Source organism: Polyodon spathula, chromosome 9 (assembly GCF_017654505.1).
Source record: "Polyodon spathula isolate WHYD16114869_AA chromosome 9, ASM1765450v1, whole genome shotgun sequence".
NCBI lineage: Eukaryota > Metazoa > Chordata > Actinopteri > Acipenseriformes > Polyodontidae > Polyodon > Polyodon spathula.
Window position 1 is genome coordinate 29,926,141 of NC_054542.1, and position 19,471 is coordinate 29,945,611.

General features: G+C 37.6%; 1 protein-coding gene across 3 annotated transcripts in view; it reads right to left on the minus strand.

Moving 5' to 3' along the window:
- LOC121320635 (ralBP1-associated Eps domain-containing protein 2-like) overlaps nucleotides 1-19,471 on the minus strand; it is a 58,601-nt gene that overhangs the window by 9,670 nt on the left and 29,460 nt on the right. For 2 of the 3 annotated variants that reach the window (XM_041259146.1, XM_041259144.1), the window contains exons 10-19: nucleotides 18,510-18,590; nucleotides 17,097-17,184; nucleotides 16,697-16,780; nucleotides 12,584-12,632; nucleotides 11,672-11,808; nucleotides 10,403-10,461; nucleotides 8,629-8,721; nucleotides 4,070-4,150; nucleotides 3,210-3,358; nucleotides 1,597-1,702 (exon numbers count right to left, since the gene is read on the minus strand). In XM_041259146.1, coding sequence (XP_041115080.1) covers nucleotides 1,597-1,702; nucleotides 3,210-3,358; nucleotides 4,070-4,150; nucleotides 8,629-8,721; nucleotides 10,403-10,461; nucleotides 11,672-11,808; nucleotides 12,584-12,632; nucleotides 16,697-16,780; nucleotides 17,097-17,184; nucleotides 18,510-18,590 — 927 coding nt within the window. The remainder of the gene's footprint in view (nucleotides 1-1,596; nucleotides 1,703-3,209; nucleotides 3,359-4,069; nucleotides 4,151-8,628; nucleotides 8,722-10,402; nucleotides 10,462-11,671; nucleotides 11,809-12,583; nucleotides 12,633-16,696; nucleotides 16,781-17,096; nucleotides 17,185-18,509; nucleotides 18,591-19,471) is intronic. The other variant, XM_041259145.1, reaches the window with a different exon arrangement.

The window sequence follows — 19,471 nt, forward strand, 5'->3', positions numbered from 1 at the left end:
AATAAATGTTGTTTTTGATAAAAAAAATATTTTAACACTAGGGTAAAAACATCAAGACTGTCAGCTAAAAATCCATCTTCAGTTCTGAAACCAATAAAACACTGAAGGATCAAAATGAAGTTGCTGAAAGAAGATTCTTCAAGAGCTGAAGAGTTCAGACTGCTATTTAGTAAATGTATTACTCTTAATGTATATATCTTTTTTAAAAGCACTGACATTTTTTCTGAGTTTATTATTTCATATAATTAAACAAGTGAATTCAGACAGCTAAATTACTATTGGAGTCTCCGAAACCACAGGGCCTCAATACTTATTGGCGCAACTATTGTAGCATTGCTGTTCTTCATTGTACATTCTCTGCCTTCTACAGGTGTTGGTAAATGCAACAGAGACTCATATTTCTCTATTCTCTGATCCTGCTTTTCAAACACCCACCGACACAATCAAAGCTGTTCTACAGTAAAGGCAGTTGACGTTACACCAGGGCAATTTCAAGAAGCAGAAAAATTATGCTTTTGTTTACAGTTGTGAGCGTTATCGAACATCACTTTTTTTTTTCTTTTCTTAGGCAATGCCACACCTGTTTCAAAAACCTTTCCTCATAATTGCCTCTTCCTACAGACAATTCTGTAATTGGCAGAGGTGTTACAACACTTGTATGGTGCTAGTAATTCACTGCAATACATGAATTTGCTTCCTGAGGCTTGGTGTACTGTGTTAAATGATTATTAGAAGCATTATGCAAATAAGGCTGTCAAGCAAATGTATTGATCGTCCTTTGCAGATATTTCAATGCTAAACTTCTCATTTAAAAATTGTCGACACTGAAAACAAAATTTCAGTCGTAAGAAAATTAATGAATGGTTACATGGAAGGCAAGCTGAAGAGTAGCTTCTAGGTGTTCAGGTTCTTGTAATGGAAAGAAATGGCAGAAATTAAGAAAGAAACCCATATATATATATATATATATATATATATATATATATATATATATATATATATATATATATATATATATATATGGCAGAGTAGGGGGAGGAAAATGAAAATGTAGTCCTGGGGTTAAAAAGGATAGCAGGACTACATCCCCCAGAATGCCTCAGGTTGGAACTAGAACCAGAACACCTGCCTCTAATGGAATGAGGGGCACCTGGAAGGTATTTAAACAGGTCTGAAATGTTTGTCTACTGTGTGCGTGAAGGCTAAGGCCTGTGGAGAGACCTGTGTCTAGGAAAAAGTATTATGTTTAATACTATGTATGGTGTGTCATATCCTATATATTATATATATACAGATATATATATATATATATTATATATATATATATATATATATATAGGTCCGGCTATATATCCAGGCTACCGAGGTTAACAACCGGACGTGATTATTTTATATGATAATCGAGAGTTGTTCTGTAAACTTGGACTAGCTGCTGCCTGGCCCATTGCTATTTTCTAACTCAATATGTCCTTATGTACAAACAGATAGGTCCGCTTCTATATCCTGCTCATCAGTAGAATTATTATCCTGCTGGGAGAAAAATGCTTTAAATACTTTAGTCAAGCTGTTGTTTGTGATGGACAAGGTCTTTCTCACCTTGAGCTGCTGCTGGAGTTCGCTGTTCAGTCTGGCCAGGACTGCGTTGGCTTCTTTATTCTTGCGGATGGCAGTCTGAATGGCCCTCTTCTGCCTGGATGACTGCCTGCAAAGCAGTATAGAAAGACGACAGATGACTGCTTGTCAGCAGACAACCCAAGATGCTGTAGCTGATTTAAACATCAATAACCATCAGCCACGGCTTTATTGATGGGCACTTTCTCACATAATGACCTCATATCTTTATACATTGCAACATATCGAAATTTTTTTGACAGAATATCCAACATTTCTGCATTTTGATTCCCAGAAAAAGGAGGAATGGCTAGGTGGGCCAGAGTATCCTCGGCTCACTGCGCACCAGCGACCCCTGCAGTCTGGCTGGGAGCCTGTGGGCTTGCCTGTAAGCTGCCCAGAGCTGCGTTGTCCTCCAACGCTGTAGCTCTGAGGTGGCTGCATGGTGGGTCTGCAGTGTGAAAAGAAGCGGTCGGCTGACAGCACATGCTTCGGAGGACAGCCTAAAAATAATTGGCTATTCTAAATTGGGAGAAAACGATAAAAAACAATTGGTGAAAACTAAATTTAAAAAAAAAAAGTGTCTTTTAATAGAAGAGTTTGAATGTATACAGCATTTCATAGTTAGTGCTTTGAATCTACAGGAATGTGTGAGATTAAAATAATGCGTTTATATAATACCAGGGCTAAAGGGCAAACAGGCTCCTCTTCACGGCACATTTCCAGTAATCCATATCCATATATCAATAAAAAAATCCTTTGAAAACTGGATCAAAGACACACACTAGCATCTCTTTGATCCACTTGCTTTTAGATGGCCTGCACCAGGGAAGTGTTGAAGCACAATGACCTGAAGGCAGAGTGGGGGAATCACAAATACTCCGATAACAATTCAGGCTTGAGTGCCAACATGCACTACATTACTTTCATTTATTTGTAATGCATTACCCCCATTCTATTGTTATTACTGAGTAAAGTTGTATTATCCTATCCAGTTACTGGTATTGGAAAGTTTTGGAAATAAATACAGTTCTGTAAGGAATTATACTATTTGGCTAGACAGTTATACAATCTTTAGCAAATGTCAGTGAGTCTTCTAGAAATGACTGGTGATTTCACCTCCTGTCCTTAACTCTTAAGTAACAATATTGACCCCACTTTGGTTTATGGATCCCTTCTAACTGCTTATATACAATCTTTAAACATGTTATTAAGTATGCTTTTATCGGTTATTGAGTAGGATTAGAAATAATACAATGCACTTCTGAAATGTTTTGCTGGAACAGGTTAAGAATATTACTATACCGTGCTCCCTCTTTATTTCACTACAAATAAAAGCCATATTGAAACCGTGAATTAAGGGCCCTTATATCGTAATATTTAGAACATCTTACTGTCAACATGGCCTAATAGTGACTTAACCAAATTCATGAATTATCGAATTGTGAAATAGAAGGAGCACTGCATATATTATTACAAAACTCATATATACATACATAACCGTTTATAATAGATCCCTATCCCAAAGTGTTCATATTTACAGCTCCTAGAAGAGTCGCAGCACTGAAGCCCCACCTCACCCCTCCCCAGGCTATTACTTTTGGACAGGAAGATGTGGTTTGGTCCCAGGAGCAGAGGAGGAGGGAGGTGGCAGGGGCAGGGTCGTCTCCTGGCTGTCCAGGTTCTGACTCTCCGGACGGCATTTCCTGCGGCTTGGTTTCTGTGGACGCTGAGCCGGCAAGATATCCTAAAAGGAAAAAAGAAAAAAATAGTTTAGACCATAATGAGTTCTCCTCTATACATGATATACAGGCAGTCCTCGCACTTATAACACAGTTGGTTCCTGAAAGTCACGTTGTAAGTCGAGGCGTCGTAAGTCGAAGCACATTTTCCCAGAGGAACAATGTTATAAATTGGGGTTATGTTCCTGACTCTTCAGCCAGATAATATAGTTTTACAAAAATGACTCATTATATTGTACTAATGCAAATATTTATTTAACTCTTTACACTCAGTCCGGTGATTACATGCATATTACTCAGACACCTACCTGGCTTGTTTAAAAGTACAAACTCGGGGCTTTCCAATGACGTATTCAGTGTGTATGTGGTACTCCTAGCAGGAAATACGATTGCCTAAAGTTAAGCCCCTCATCATGTGACAGAGTTCACAGCTCAGGTTTCGTTTTGAGTCGATAGCTCTTATCAGACATTGTTAATGGCAAAAAAACAAACAAAAAAAAAAAACACTACAGTTCGGACACCGAGCTGCGCACATGACGCATGGCTCAGGTCTCGTCATGTCGTAAATGCCATATCGATGTCATAAAGTTGAAGCAGGGTAATAATGCAAAAGAGTCGTAAGTGCCTTGCATCGTAAGTGCCGTGCGTCGTAAGTCGAGGATCGTCTGTATAAAGTTTAAACACAACACATGTAATAATAGTTGACTCCTCCTTACTTTAAGTGGGCTGCTTTCTTCTGAGCTTCCAGCGGCCTTGCCCAGCTGACCCTGAGCATCATTCTTCGCAGCGTTTTCTTCCTGCAAAGCAAATCAGACAGCAATTGAAACTGAAAGTGACAAGCGAGGCATGCATGATGGGCAATAAAAACAAGATAAATCCTTTGAGGTCCCCTCCTCCCACTCAGCACCCTTCTCCCTCTTGCCTAGCCATAAGTTATGATCCAATTCCCTGGTTTACTCCGGATGTCTTTTTGCTGTCGGTTATTTTACGTGACAAAATGAAATGCGATTTAATTTTGCTCGAATAAATCACCAGTCCATTCAGCTTTCTCTGAGCACATCCCTTATCAGTCCAACTGTCATGTTTTTACAGCTGCTTTTAAAGACAAATTTTCTGTTTTTCACTTTTTTCTGATGGACACAACGTTTAGAATTGGAAAGTGAGTCAGTCTGTCAGGCAGTGAGGGCTGCTCTACACTCCTGCTGATTAAGGACATGTGGCGGTGCATTTGCTGTGGTAACATCTGTATACTGAAAGACAGAGGTCCTGAGTTTCAGTGGTACACAAGGTACTAACTATGTAATCCTGGGGCATCACGTTGCCAAAGAACGGGGCACAGAAATACCGGTGATGAGCTTGATATAAAGAAAGACATTCCATGATTGAATTAAAGTTAAACATACTTTCTCCTTACCCTTTGTTATACAGTATAAACAGAATACTCATGACGATCGTTGGCTATTCCTGACATAACTACACTGCATGGAGTACCTTCTATTTGGTCCAAAGCACACTTTTTCTTATCCACACAGACAAGTCTCTTATAAAACCTTGATTCAGTTAATTAAAATATTCACAATGAAATTTAAGCATTAATGAAGATCTACCTAAGCCATTAGCTTTCTGGGATAATGAAACTTCCATTATGTGCAGTGATGTGTCTACAGTGTTGTATGTTGCTGAAACAGCATTTTGCTGCTGGTTCTTGCCCTCCAGGTTGCTAGCTGCTTTTGCTCCTAGCAGTGCCACCTGGTGGCAAAGACATAATAATACAACCCAGGAATAAATTTCTATAGGCCTGTTGACAAACAAGATAAACATAGAGTAACAACACCCTACTTAATTAAAGTACAGAGCTGGCTTGATGAACCATAAAAAGAGGTTGTCTAGACTGTGGTCTTTATTAATTAGGTATGTGAAATGTGGTTAGACGCTTTTCTTAAACTTTATTAAACTACTTAAAAAGATGACCGCTTTAAAAAAAAAACTTACTGAACAGACATTTTAGAGTACTATGCAACACAATTATTATTATTTATTTTGTAACAAAGTATTTAGCAAAGTATTAATTTGTTAGTGTGTGTTCTCTCACCACTCAGGAATGCTGACCTAATGGTTCTGTCAATGCTAACTGCAGTTTTGATCAGGCTGCACAAGAAGCCCTTCTCAGCTAAATTAGATGTCTTCTGAACACTTAAATGCTACAACAGGGAGGTGATTTGTAATTTAGATTCTAACTGATTTACCATGCTTGCCTGGGCTCAACTAAACCTTCACCGTGATTGTGCTACAGCTTTACCGCACTTTGCTATGGTGTTATTATACCTCGCTGAACATTTACATGCGTATTAATGGATGTACACCAGATGGGTAATGTGTCCAAATTTAAAGTAAAAAAAAAATACTGTTAAAATACCATTATATCAATTTATTCCATGTTTCACAGCCACCGCATTCAATTACGCTTCTTCAGCTGAACATTTTGATGTGGTGGCATTTTCATTCTTTCTCTGGATCCATAACGACCTATAACTACAGCCACAGATACCCTTAACAAACTTAACGTTAGATTCTTTTCTGGGATTATGTAATGTTATACAACATTGCTCTAGAGCCTCACTGAAAATTAGACTTGAGTGAGTAATTATCCATAAACACACCAGTAACTGAAATAAACACAATATAAAAATGCAAACTCAATGGCATTTCCCTTAGGTCCACAAAAAAGATAAAACTGGTTAACACAAAGGGCTCCAAACCATTATGATGTGTGTGGGGTCTTAAATAACCAGTAAACATAACTGCAGATAGCGCCAAATAAAAACACATTCATGGAACCTTTTAGGAAAAAAAAGGTTAGGGGAAATGATAAATGTTCTGCCTGTAAGACCTACAGCTGTTAGCTGTCTAAAAAATGGGAAGAAGCAAAGATTTATCACAAGTTGAATGAAGCTTAATTTTAGGGAGAACTAGCTGACTAATCAGAGCATTCAAGTCTGCACTTTCTAAAGAAGGGAATATAGTTTAGGTGCTTGTTTGACAGGTGGTTTTGTATTCAAGAAGGTACTGTATATTAATGTTTTACTAATGTCAGTCTCAAAACTGATTCATGCCATGTTTCCAACGGCTCCATGTAACCAGTCCATAAAACTCAATGTCATGTTGTTCCAAAAGGTCAAACTAATTCACCAGCCTTCCAATTGTGTTGATATCGCTCTGCTGCCCCTGTCAAAATCTGGATCTGTTTCACACTCAATCGTAGTTGCATATGTGTAAATGGAAACAAGCAATATGGACCACTCTGCTGAATAGTCTCAGGAAGAGTCCACAAACTAACAGCAGTTGTCATTAAGCAATAGTCAAACCAGAAGAGGACCTATAGCATACTGACAGTGATATGGTAGGTGTTTTCTAATATTTTGTAAAACCCCTGTGTTGTATCTCTACTGAGAGAAGATTTGCATATACCATAAGGTTTCAACAATAATGATAAAGAGAAGACAGGCAATATCTATAAGGGTGAATGCAAACACCCCAAATTAATTCAGTCCTGGAGCAGACCCTGGCTTATGTCTCTAATCAGAGTTGTACAATGATTTAATGAGAACATCGAATGGCTTCTGTGGGGATATCATATTCATTCTACAAGAGGAAAAGATCATACAATTCCACAGCCAAATAGGAACAGTGAATTATTAATAGCGTTAAACCACCCAGAGGATACAACATCTCTCATCAATAACTAATACACAACTTGATCATATTTCACAAATAAATGAAGTAAAACTGTGTTAAGCTCGTTCAGGTAAATAAACACTTTGGAGCACAATAAGCATCTGACAGCAGGCCTTGCATCCGAATGGTTTGCAACTCACTGTACATGCGGGATTATTTAGAAGTGGGATCGTTACATCACTGCTTCTGTCTGATACAGTAAAACAGTCCCTCTACATACGGGCATTCTATACAATGTGTCAGAATTTCTGGGTCTCAACCAAATCCTTATGATGTGATACTGTACCTGCTACAATCCGGAATCTGTCTATTTTGGAACCCGGCATGATTTGTAAATCTTGCCTGCCTAAAATCGATCATGTGATTTTTCTTTTCTAGCTTTTTTTCCTACCATTCAGATCGTGATTATTTGTTTTAAATGCAGGACATTCTACCAGAATGTTCTGCAGTCATTTATGATTGGTAGATGAAGGTTCTGAAATTTCTAATACAGGTTAATAGATCAATGATAAAAGAACATTGCTGAATGAATGGGTTTCAGAGGCATCATGAGTGTAAAGGCAGAGGGTGGCAAGCTATGTGTGAAAGGCCACTTTGCTGTGCATGTCAGAATTTCAGACTCTGATTTCAATAGAACCCAATTTAAATCCTAGTCAACAACTGCTTCATGTATTAAACGTTCCTAATAAAGTGTCCACAACACTGTGTTGACGAAATACCAACATGAAAAAAAATTAAAAAAAACATATAAATAAGAGAAACAAATTCTCAAGTCAATATGACAGGCCAGTAATTTGTTCTAATAGATAAAAATAGGTTCAAAAAACAGCACAAGCAATGCTTTTGAAACTAGGAATCGCGTCTCCATGGAGATCAAAAGTTGCCATAGCAATGGCATGAGACCAATATAAAACTCTTTATTTTCATTAGGAATACTTTGTACGTTTCAGTTTACTGCCTTGTTGTTTTGCAGTCCTGCTTTTTGCTCTTTGCACATGAATTCGTCTAAACCCCTTCGGAAAGCACTTTGTGGATTAGCATTCCATTAGACGGTAGAAAAGGATCAACACAATATTGGACCAACTCAGCCTGTGACGAAAACAGCAGCGCTAGAACGCTCAGCTAGAATGAGTTGGTGCAGACCCAACACACACCACTGTGAACAGTGACATTGTTACATGACACATTGTAGAACAATCTTTACATTTTTAAGAAGGTTACCCTTTCATCCCACATTGGAGATACATAATCACTATATCAGCTATTAAGCATTTGCTTTTTGCCTCATGCATTTTAGGAACAAATGACAACAAGTTTTGTTCTGAATGCATCCAGTGCAAAGCCTCAATTGTTTGACATAAAAAGAGAAACATATTATAAAACTCAAAATGTTATAAAACTAGAAAGAAACAACTGTTTTTTGGGTTTTTTTCGCTAGTTTTATAACATAGGTATTTTGTCCTTGCAGGAAAAATAGGCCAAATCTTGCACCGGTGCAAACAGGACAAACCCAGGTGTATTATCACTGGCATCTTTTTACCTCTTCACTGAATTTGCTGAAATCTGCGAAGTTGATTTTCTGGACTGACTTTTGCGCAGATGTTGTTTCTGTGCTGGAAACAAAATGTAGGATCTGAAAACAGAGTCAAACACAGAATCAGTTTACAAAGAATGATTTGACACTGTGTAGATATTTGTTATTTATTACTGAGAATTTGTAGTTGTATGCGTTTACAGTGAAATCCTGACAGTACACTGTGGTCAAAGAATCTTGACTTTAATTTGATACTACAAAACACTGGGAATTCCAATCTCTTGTTTACTCCAGATTTACCTAACCTTGAAAGTTCAACACCTCAATTGTGCAAATTAAGGATAGATATTCACTACAAATTTATAAAACGTTACACAGTCTAAACCTTAACAGCCGATTGCAAATACTGCAGGATCACCATTCAGCCACCTCAGAGCTACAGCATTGGAAGACAACGCAACCCTGGGCAGCTTACAGGCAATCCCGCAGGCGCCCAGCCAGACCACAGGGGTTGCTGGTGCGCGGTGAACCCAAGGCCAATTGAGGAGCTGGGAGCTCCCGTCGTCAGGACGGCAATGGAATAGCCTGGACTCGAACCGGCGACGTTCAGACTTAGGGCGCATTCTGCACGTCACGCAGAGCGCCTTTTCTGGAATGCGCCAGTCGGGAACCCCCATCTGTGTAACTTTTAATCACCTAAAGTGGTTGATTCAATAAGCAGTAGGTTTTGTCCAGGTTACATTCATCTTAAAAAGTTAAAAAGTATTAACATTCCATAATCCCACTTGAAATAGGGTTTAGATCTCACTGAAGCTTTGTCGGTTTTTTTTAAAGCTTTATCTATCTATCTATCTATCTATCTATCTATCTATATATATATATATATATATATATATATATAATCAACCGCTTAGGAACAGCAGTGTACACACTGATTTATTCTCCAATTAAGTTTCCCATATTGCCTGCAAGTGAGGATTAATTGGCTTCCTTTTTTCCTGTTGGCCCTGCCTGATTTGATATATATATATATGACAGTATCAGTGTACTTTTCAATGTTAGAAGCAATTCCATGAAAAACTAAAAAATTCTGGACAAGTCAGCAATATTAGACTACTGGCAAGCCCAAGACATTTTACAGATCAAACTTCTGTTTACTACGATAGACCCAGCACCACAAAAGGCCTTGGGTTTGCCATTAGTCTGAAATAAAAAAGAAATAATTGCTACATCAGTCATGCGTGATGATAATTACAAGAAAGGAGAGATATTTTACTAAATTTGGTTTGACAAGATATAGAAAACAATACTCCAATAAATCTATGGAAGTGAACAGGAACAGCTGTGTATTACAAGTATGTTTCAATGAGATTTGAAAAGTACATGATAAGGCCCTCTAATTTAAAACCGAGAGCATTATTTTCAAATTTGCTGAGAAGCTGTTATGGTAATGAGAGCTAACAGATTCTTGCTCTGAATAAACACCATAAAAACTGCTTGGTGGGAATTGATACCTTCATTGACACTGGCATTTCAGTACTACAGTTTGTAACACATTGATAACTCAAGAGGTACTTGCATTAATGGCTTACTTTATTTATATAAGGAGACTGACATAGCATTATAAGTAACTATATATATATATATCCTCTGCACACATTGTACTTTCACTGGCTACAACTTGGAAACATGAGGGATGCTACTGAAGACTATCCCAGGGAGTCAGTCCAAGTGGGTTCAAATTCACTGTATACCGGAGCGTCACTGCTTTGGTTCATACCTGTGCTGCCAAAGGCCTTGGAGGGATAGCTGGGGGGGGCAGCCAACCACCCTTGAAGCCTAAAATAAAGGATTTACAGGACATTAGAGATCACAGTCATCACAAGCAATGTGTGTGTGTGTGTGTGTGTGTGTGTGTGTGTGTGTGTGTGTGTGTTGTTTTAACTCCCTTATTTGTTTGTTTTTTTGTGATATTTATAATAACTGAGTGATTCTGTTGCTCCTATAATGGTTTTCCATACTGTTGTTGCAGACAAGCTTTCAGAAACAATCACGCATGCGGTTGAAAGACAAGTCCTAAAGAATTGCCTTTGATTTCCTTTTCAAAAAATCACATACGCTGTGACTTTTCCATGCTGTTGGCAGCACCTTCTCTAGTCTATGTAATACAGTGATTTTTCTATAGTTCTTATTCTAAACTCTGTTTACATTCTTTATCATGAACAATATTAAATACAGAAAGCTACTTTCATTTGTGCCAAATAATACAAGCCCGTAAAGTAATAAAGGACAAGGGGAAATTCTTAATATGAATTAAGAGGAAGTCAACAATGTACTAGGCCAAAACTGATTATTTTTTTATTCCCTATTTAAACTGAATCCAATCAAGATGCAAAAACAGCTGCAATTTGATACTGGATTAGCCTGGGAAACATCAGATATAGAATGCATCCCAATGAGGTGCTTTATTTGGTACCCAACCCAAATATGAGTCTTGTTTATTTGTAAGTCTTTTAAAAATATTTGTTGAGTTTATTATATAATCAGTAAATAAAATGTGACCTCTGTTTTTAATAAAAAATTGCATTTTGGTCCCTTTGTTAGTTTGTTTGTTAGCTCCAGATAAACTGCATTCAGAACCCTATTTTAAGACCTAACTTTTATGAAAATTGTCCAGTCTGTCAGGTATGCCACTGGACAAGTAGCAGCTTGTCATTGACAGCTTAGCTGCTGTCCTATTGGAAAGCAAAACTGAGAAGATATAGGCCGAGATATTGACTGTTTTTTTAGAGGCTGAATGTGCGTGTACACTGCTCCCTCGTTATCTGTGAAATACTGAAAACTGTGTATTACTGAAGACCAGTAAAGTACAGTGCAAGTACAGTTCACTTTCCACACTACCTAAGCATGAAACCAAACTCGCAAATTATCCAACTGAAAAAAACAACACCCAGGAAGCGCTGTATGTAATCGTTGTGTGTAATCGTTGTGACAATGTGTTTTTTCCCCAACCAGTTTTGCATTATAAGACGTAGTTATTTTAGGCCACCTTGACTACTCTGCTGGAAGATTTTGTTGAGGTCCAGAGAAGATGCTCGGGAGTGTGTTTTCTGTGGCCTGGGAGGTGGCGCAGGGGGCTCCTCAACCTTCTTCATGGCATCGTCTATTGAGGTGCTGGAGTACGACCTGATTGGGTATTAGCAAGAAGCGTTAGAAAAAGAAGCCACTATTCACACAACTTCACACGCATTAGAATACAGCAATGCACATTCTGGAGTATATTCACAGCAATTCCATACTTTAAGCAATGGAACCTCAAGTAATCCTCTCTCCAGATCCAAGTGGAGTTTGCAGTATATTTTTATGAGCTAGGCAGGAAGCGTTGCGTGACAGTTACAGCTGGCATGAACATGTTTTTTTGTGTTTCTTCATAACATATTCATTATGAATTTTAAACTATACAGAGACTAAAACCACAGCTGAAGCAGCAAAAAAAGGCTTAAATAAAGAAAGGGCAGAGTTTACCAGACATAGCCTATTGTTACACAGTTATTCTACATTAACTCTGAAACAGCTGCTAACTCTCAACATGATCTTTTTTTTTTTAACATCCCACAAACACTTAACTTTATAAATACTATAAAGTATACTAAATGTGTATCTCTGGCCTTACTACTGTGGATATGTTTTAGTATGAGTTTATGTTATTGGTTACACAGTCTAGAAGGAACTAGTGTTCTGGCCACAGAAGGGGGATCACAGGGCGAGGCAACCCAATGCACAAGAGGAGACTGGGTACTTACAGAATCACATCCACTGTCTAAAGGAGCTAGGCCAATTGGCTAGAGCAGTTACAGAGCTGAAGTACTGCCTTATGTGCACTACCTCAAACATAATCCTGGACGCTACGTGCAGCAGTACATTTTGCTTGACAGCTTTAGACTCATAAAGAATATGTTACCTCTGTCTTGTTCTTGACTTGACTTGGTGCTCCAGCTCTGGTGGGGGATCTGAAAACAAACAGTGACATGAAGTGAAGGCTAACCACTTAACATTTTGGATCTAGATGTCTGTCTAGGACAAGGCAGCATGTTTGCATGTGTTTTTTAAAGGGATCAGTCAGCAGCTTCTGAAATAAATGATTCCTGGAGATTCTGTACAAGACACGCTGATTTGCTCTGATCTTCTCTGTGCCTATTTCACAGTGTGTGCACACTTTGCTTTCAGCTGGCAGCTGTTAATGCCTGAGAGATGATTCAATTGCAGGTGATATTTCTGCTGTGTTGCCTGCTATAGACATATGTAACCCAGGCTGTATCAGTTAAAGGGTCTTTGGTAAGCAAGAGCAGGCTCCATGCAGTAAACAGCTGTGTACTGATAAACACAAAAGAAGAAACCAGATCCTCAGCACCAGTTCATTAAATGGCACTGGCTTTGACTATAAGGCACTTGGGCTGATTAAGCCTGGGTTACAGAGGTCTCTGGCAACAACAGCTGCAGTTAAACCCAGTACAAAGCACCTTTGAGTGATTGCAATTAGAAACACCCACAATGATTGTATACAAAACGAAAGGGGGTTGAAAAAAAAATGGGAAATGTAATTTGAAGGTTTTTGTTTTTTTTCTGTATTTAGTAATTTATTTAAAAATTGTGTTATCTAAAGTAAAATGTTCTGGTTCATCTCCACCTTATTTTTTATCGCACCATTTACACATTATGCTATTATAGGTTTCTAAATATTTCTGTTGCTATATTATACAATGTGTAGAAAAGTTATACTTTTGTACATTACTTGTATTTTTTTTTTATAAATACTCAATTTAAACAGTACATTTCTCCAACATACTGCATTACCTATGCATATACTTCGTAAAATTATTCAAATGACCTCTTTTGTAAAGTAAAAGTTAAAAGTAACCTGATTTGATTAACCTATATCAATCTAAAATGTACCCCCAAGTCCAGTAATGCTGTTAAAAACTGATGAAGGCGTTAGCTGACAAGTTTGTCTCCATGAACAAGCTTCTTATAGTGTTACCTCCTAACTTATGATTGAGTGTTTAAAGAAAATAAAAAATGAAAGTTAACTATTTACTTCCTGTCGTCATTACTCTCTGGTCTGTTTTACTTTGTGCTGTTTAACCTCCAGTCTGAAAGTTTTTTTTTTTTTCAATGGAAAGTGTTGATTAGAATGATGGTGTTTTTTTTTTCAAAAAGGAAAGCATAGCACCACCCTAGCTTTGTCCCTTACGTGTCTTACTGCTGCTGTAGCCATCTGCATTCTACTTCTTTCACTGTGCTGTGATAAAATGTTCTGGCCCAACTGCCACAAACAGGTGAAAGACTGAAAACCTTACTGCAGTAAATTAAATAGGGTAGTGAAAATGACATATGAGAGGAACCATTCTGATCTCAATCTGTCTTTTTTAGGTAAATGCAGCTCAGTGAAGTGCTCTGTAATTAAAATTAAATTAACAGAATACATAGTGGGGGTATTTTCAGCATAACTAACAACCAGTGTGCCATTTCTCTGCTGAGACAGGAAGTATTTTACTTTTAACCTGGGCATGTCACCTTAACAAACCCTGAAACCCAAAGCGTCAATTATTACAATAAGAATTACATTTAAACCAACTGCATTTAAAACAAGGAACAAAACACAGCCCACTTTAGCGTCATTGATATTACCAACAACCTTGTTCATCAGCAGTTTTATTTCACTTTAAGACATTAAAATAAACCTTATAAATGTTTACTATACCAAAAATCGCCAAGTGTAGTAAAGCATAGTGAAAGTATGGTAAAGCACAAAGAACCTATGAAAATGCGTAACAAATACTGGAAAAGCATGGTAAACTGAAGCATTGCTGTGCAAATCCTTTTAAAAGGCCCATATTAAACATTATTAGGCAGGCATGGTGTATTATCCTTTTGTTTCTTTTTGCATATTCAAAACATTTCTAGTATATTTCTTACATTTAAGAAATGGTCTCCAATTCTATCCTTTCTTATTTAATTTGCAAAGGAATACTATAGGAAAGCCAAACAGACAAAGCCTGACGCATTATCCAAAAAGCAAGGAAGCATTAGCCAAAATCTTTCTCTACTTTACACAAAAGAAAAAACACATCAAAACATCTCTCTAATTATTTTTAGTGATTTGTAAAAATCCACTACATGCAACTCCCTGTGTGCTCAGTTTGCCTGCCACCTGCATTCACTTTTGGGGTTATTGTGCTTAATGTATTCATTGACCTTTATTATAAGTGGCAAAATACATATGTTTAACTGAACATCACTGCAGTTCAATAGCAACAGTGTGCACCAGCCCTTACCCATTTTATTGATACATATAGGATACACTGTTTTCCAGTTTCCCCTCTGGTTCTATTACTATTTCAACACCAGACAGGGTTATTGGCACACGGGTCAGTGAATTTCATCATGAACATCATTAATGCTTTACCACACTTCACGGATCAGCCAGGTCAGAGTGTGTTGACGGCTTCTTTCTAGAACAAGCTGCAGTGGTACCAATTTTGATTCTAAGGGCAAAGGTGCTGGAAAGAGACCATCGTCTAGTATTCATCTCCAGTCCCCTTTGGATGAGCAGTGGGAAGTAACTTATTACACATCGGTCAAGCTGGGGAATTTGTAACTCCTTCTCCCTGGATCCTGACTTTTTGACATTGCCACAGTAAAGTGAATGCAGTGCCACAACACAAATGTCGCAGCATTGTCATGTATGTCTTTGTGTCTTCACCTAAATATACTGATATAATCTAACTGAAAACTTTTTTTTTTAGAAACAGATATTGCAGTGTTTTATATACTTTATGTGACCTCTTTAGTTTCAGAAGCAAGTAACATGAATCCTGATTCTGAAGAAAGTGTATGTTTAATTGTAAAAAAATAATTACTACATTTTCTTTTATAAAGGTAAAATAGTTACCAGGCCAGGGCAGTGTTCTGTGCCTCAAAGCTTATTCTATAATCATTACACACTGCTTCCTTTGCTCTACCTTTGTTCTCTTCAATACAAGGTTTCTCGTCTTGAGCACTGAAATGGTTAATTACGACTTTGAAGCTTTGGAATCAATCAGTACAGCAAGTATATGTTTTTTTTCCCAGTTTTTATGAGTGGTCAACGTTGAAAGTTAAATAGTGTATAAGTATTTTATTTTATTTATTTTTTTTGCTTGTTAAACAATGAACATCTATACTGTATATAAAGTTAATGATTTAATAAAACCCTGTGACAGAAATACGATGCTTCTTGGCTGTAAATCTCCCTCCCGACCTGTGAGGGAGCTAAGCAGCGAGAACAGAGTTCCTTGGACGGGCTGGTCTGACAGTTCTTTCCCAGGATTCAAGGGAAGTCGGCCAGCCTGGAAGGGGACAAGACTTTGTTGCAATAACGCATTGACCCGGAAGGGAAACGACGTGGCAGCCGTAGATTGGAGAGGCGGTTGCACTCGTTTACCAGGGGGTCATGTTTGATAGCAAAAAAGGGGATGGAGAATCGTAATCTGTTCCTTCATTTGGTTTGAGTATTTAAACTGTTAGGACTGTGAGAGACCCCATGAGAAATAAACGTTTGTAAGTGTTTTTGTTTGTTTGTCTGTAATTGTCTTGTTTTGTAAATTATTTGACGGTTAAACACAATTTCGGAGCTGTCGCCAAGGGCCAGCACAAATCTGGAACAGCACTGCACGATTGTCACTAATAAACTGTATCACCCATCACGAGCACTACTGCATGCACCCAGGACTGGTGACCGTGCTAATATTATTGTGGGGCGAATATTTGTGTTTATTGTTTGGAACTGCAACCCATTGTTATTTGCACATTGTTGTGTATTGCTGGGGTCTTATTATTTGGGCACCAAACCTGGACACAATAAAATTCCTTTCCAACTGGATTATAACTCTCTACCTGTTTTCTACTGCATCAATCCTGCACCTGTACACAACAAACCACTTTGCCACAAACCCACAACAAGTTTTATTAATATTGCAATTCATTGTCTCTGAAGCTCTTCTGTAGTTATATGGTTTGCAGCCACGCTCATTACCTGTCTTAGCGGCCGGGGTATTTTCCAACGGTGTGTGTTCAGCTGACGTGTCTTTGAAAGCTGGGTTTCTCTTCGGGCTAAAGGCTGCAGGAAACCAAAATAAAAATAAAAATTATTATTACCTGCCAGATCACTTCATTATTGCGGTGTAGCATTAAAAAAGCAAGAATGTTTCTTAAACAATGATCAGGATTCATCATTTTTACAAGGTATTAAATGGAACTATATTACAAAGAAAAACATCAGGTGTTTTATTTGATTTCACCCTGTTCTGTCCGTTCTTTAAAAGTTCAAAATTGAAACCTGACTTTTTAAACCTGAAAACTGTGAAAAGTAAATGAAAATCAGAACCCATAATTATAACAGAAAACACAGATCAGGAATTAAACAAGCCCATTACCTGACATGCTGTTGTCAATCCTTGGCTCTTGCTTCGGCGTGCTTTTATCAGATAAAGGCAGTTGTATGGATTCTACTGTGTTTGTTTCCTACAAAGGCAAATAAGAAAAGCTAAGACCAATGAATGCATCTTGCTCACCCAATTTTAAAAATAACTAAATGCTGGGAAATGCATGTAATGATTTCTTACTGGTATATTTTGTATTTGGGGCCCTACATGGGTTAAAAGTAGGTCATTGGGTAGAGTTGTTTAGAGTTGTTTTGCATTTGGAAGGTCAAAAATAATTCTCATGTCTCTTAAGCGCAACAGCCTCTTATCATTTGGCTTTAGAGTGTTTTGTTTTCCATACTTTATATTCACCAATTTATCCTATCACCACACCCTACATTCACATTCTATACAGCAGGTACTAGGACCCAATCGGAATTGCTGGAACTGCTTAAGACCTTTGCAGGAGAGGCACTAATTCAAATATGGAACTGCCCTCCAAAGATTTCCATGGTAAATCTAAACTGCGATTTGATCCAAAGCAGCTTACCTTAAAAAAACTAAAAGTGCTTTAGCAAAGAAAAAGTGTACTGAAGAATAGGAAAAACATAGTTATCATGGTATTACACACAAAATATTGTAAATCACAGGGGGGCATGGTACATTTTGGTAAAACATGGTGTTTACAACTGTTAAGTAAGGGATAGACAACATTAAGTGTTGAATTTGTAAACATAATTAATTGTTTCAGAGTCTGAAGTTACTGATTGTTTTGTTAAATCTGAAACAGATGAAGGTCTAAATATCATTGCCAGCAATCAGTTTTCAAGAAGTACTCAAAATGCAAAATGTAAGTTTGAACAAAGGTTAAACGAAATAAATCCAAAAGCTATATGGAATGTGAAATGCTAAACTGAAATCGCAAGCTCTTTTCTAAAGGCCATCTTATACTAGACCGACCCGATAAGACACCGACACAACTTCGTCTCGTTGGTTTTGTGTGCGGCTGAAACCGAGACCAACGCGATACCGATGGATTTTTCTCGTTGGCGGGTTTTCAAACTGTGTAATACTAAAATAATCGTTGAAATAATTTTTTGCGTGAGAAAATGGTATTCACTTTTCTGTTGGATTGTACTGGCTGTGATTTTGCTGATGAATCAGTTTTCAGTGGATTTATAGCACAAACTGTGAATTCATTCATCAACAATATATCTGCCCCGCTCTCTTCAAAGCAACACAGCCACTTTTAGTTACAAGATTCAGTTAGAATTAATCAATCAATAATTTGGCTGTGGAAAAACAGAAATGAAATCTCTTGTAATGAAGTTTGATGAAAAAGACAAAACAGGACAACAAAATGATGAAACCGGGACTTAATTTTAACCAAGATGATCTTAAATGGGCTTTGCAGGAACCGCTTACCTGTGGAGCAGTTCTGGAGTCATCTTCAAATACAATGAGAGGCTCTGGTGTTCTGGGTAGTTCACTGATGACTTCCCACTGCTGAAACAACACTTGTTATAGGTTATAACAATTAAAGTTGACACCAACATTTGAACTCATCCAAACACTTGCAATTGTAATTGGTGCTGACAACAAATACAAAACTGCTCTTTGATTAATGACTTTATTTTAAATTCAGTTCTCAAATACAGAATTAATTTATATTATCTAATTACAAAAAGAAACATTCTCAGAGCTATTTCCTCCAAATTGTTGTTAGGTTTTTCAGAAAGGAACAAAACTGTCAATGAAGTTACCAAACCAGAAATAAGCTACAGAGATACTTAGGGGCTTGTTTATAGTCGAATAAGTTGCGTTACTGTTTCGGAAAAAAAAAAAAAAACAGCACTACTTGGTAAATACCATGAATAGTTTTGGGAACTGTATTTCCACAAGGACATTGACAGATGACACTGACACTACTTCAGATAGTGAAGTGCAGTTGTAACACTGCAACAGCAGCAGAAGAAAAGTGGAAATATCTGTCCTATTCTAAGTTCTAAGTTTTAGTTTGATAATAGTAGTCATGTTTTAAACAGAAAGTTACATTGCCTGAAAAAGAGTGTGATCTTTTTTTACTTTTCTTTCTCACTGTAATTTTAAGGATACGATTATCTGGTGGGATAGGCACCATTGTTCAATGACTTCTAACTTGGTGGTCAGTTCCTTCGAATGGCCCACAGAGGCTGTTCCTGGTGATATATCAGTTATATATTTGTAACTTCTAATTGTTATGGTTTTGTATCTCCCTGAAAAGATTGGGTTCGAGGTGCACGACAACAGCTGGAGAAATGTGTCTGTGCTGCAAGCTGCAGTGGACACTTTTTGTGCACCTAAAATTCATGGCAATATTGCAACATGCAAATGTTGTTTAAAAAAAA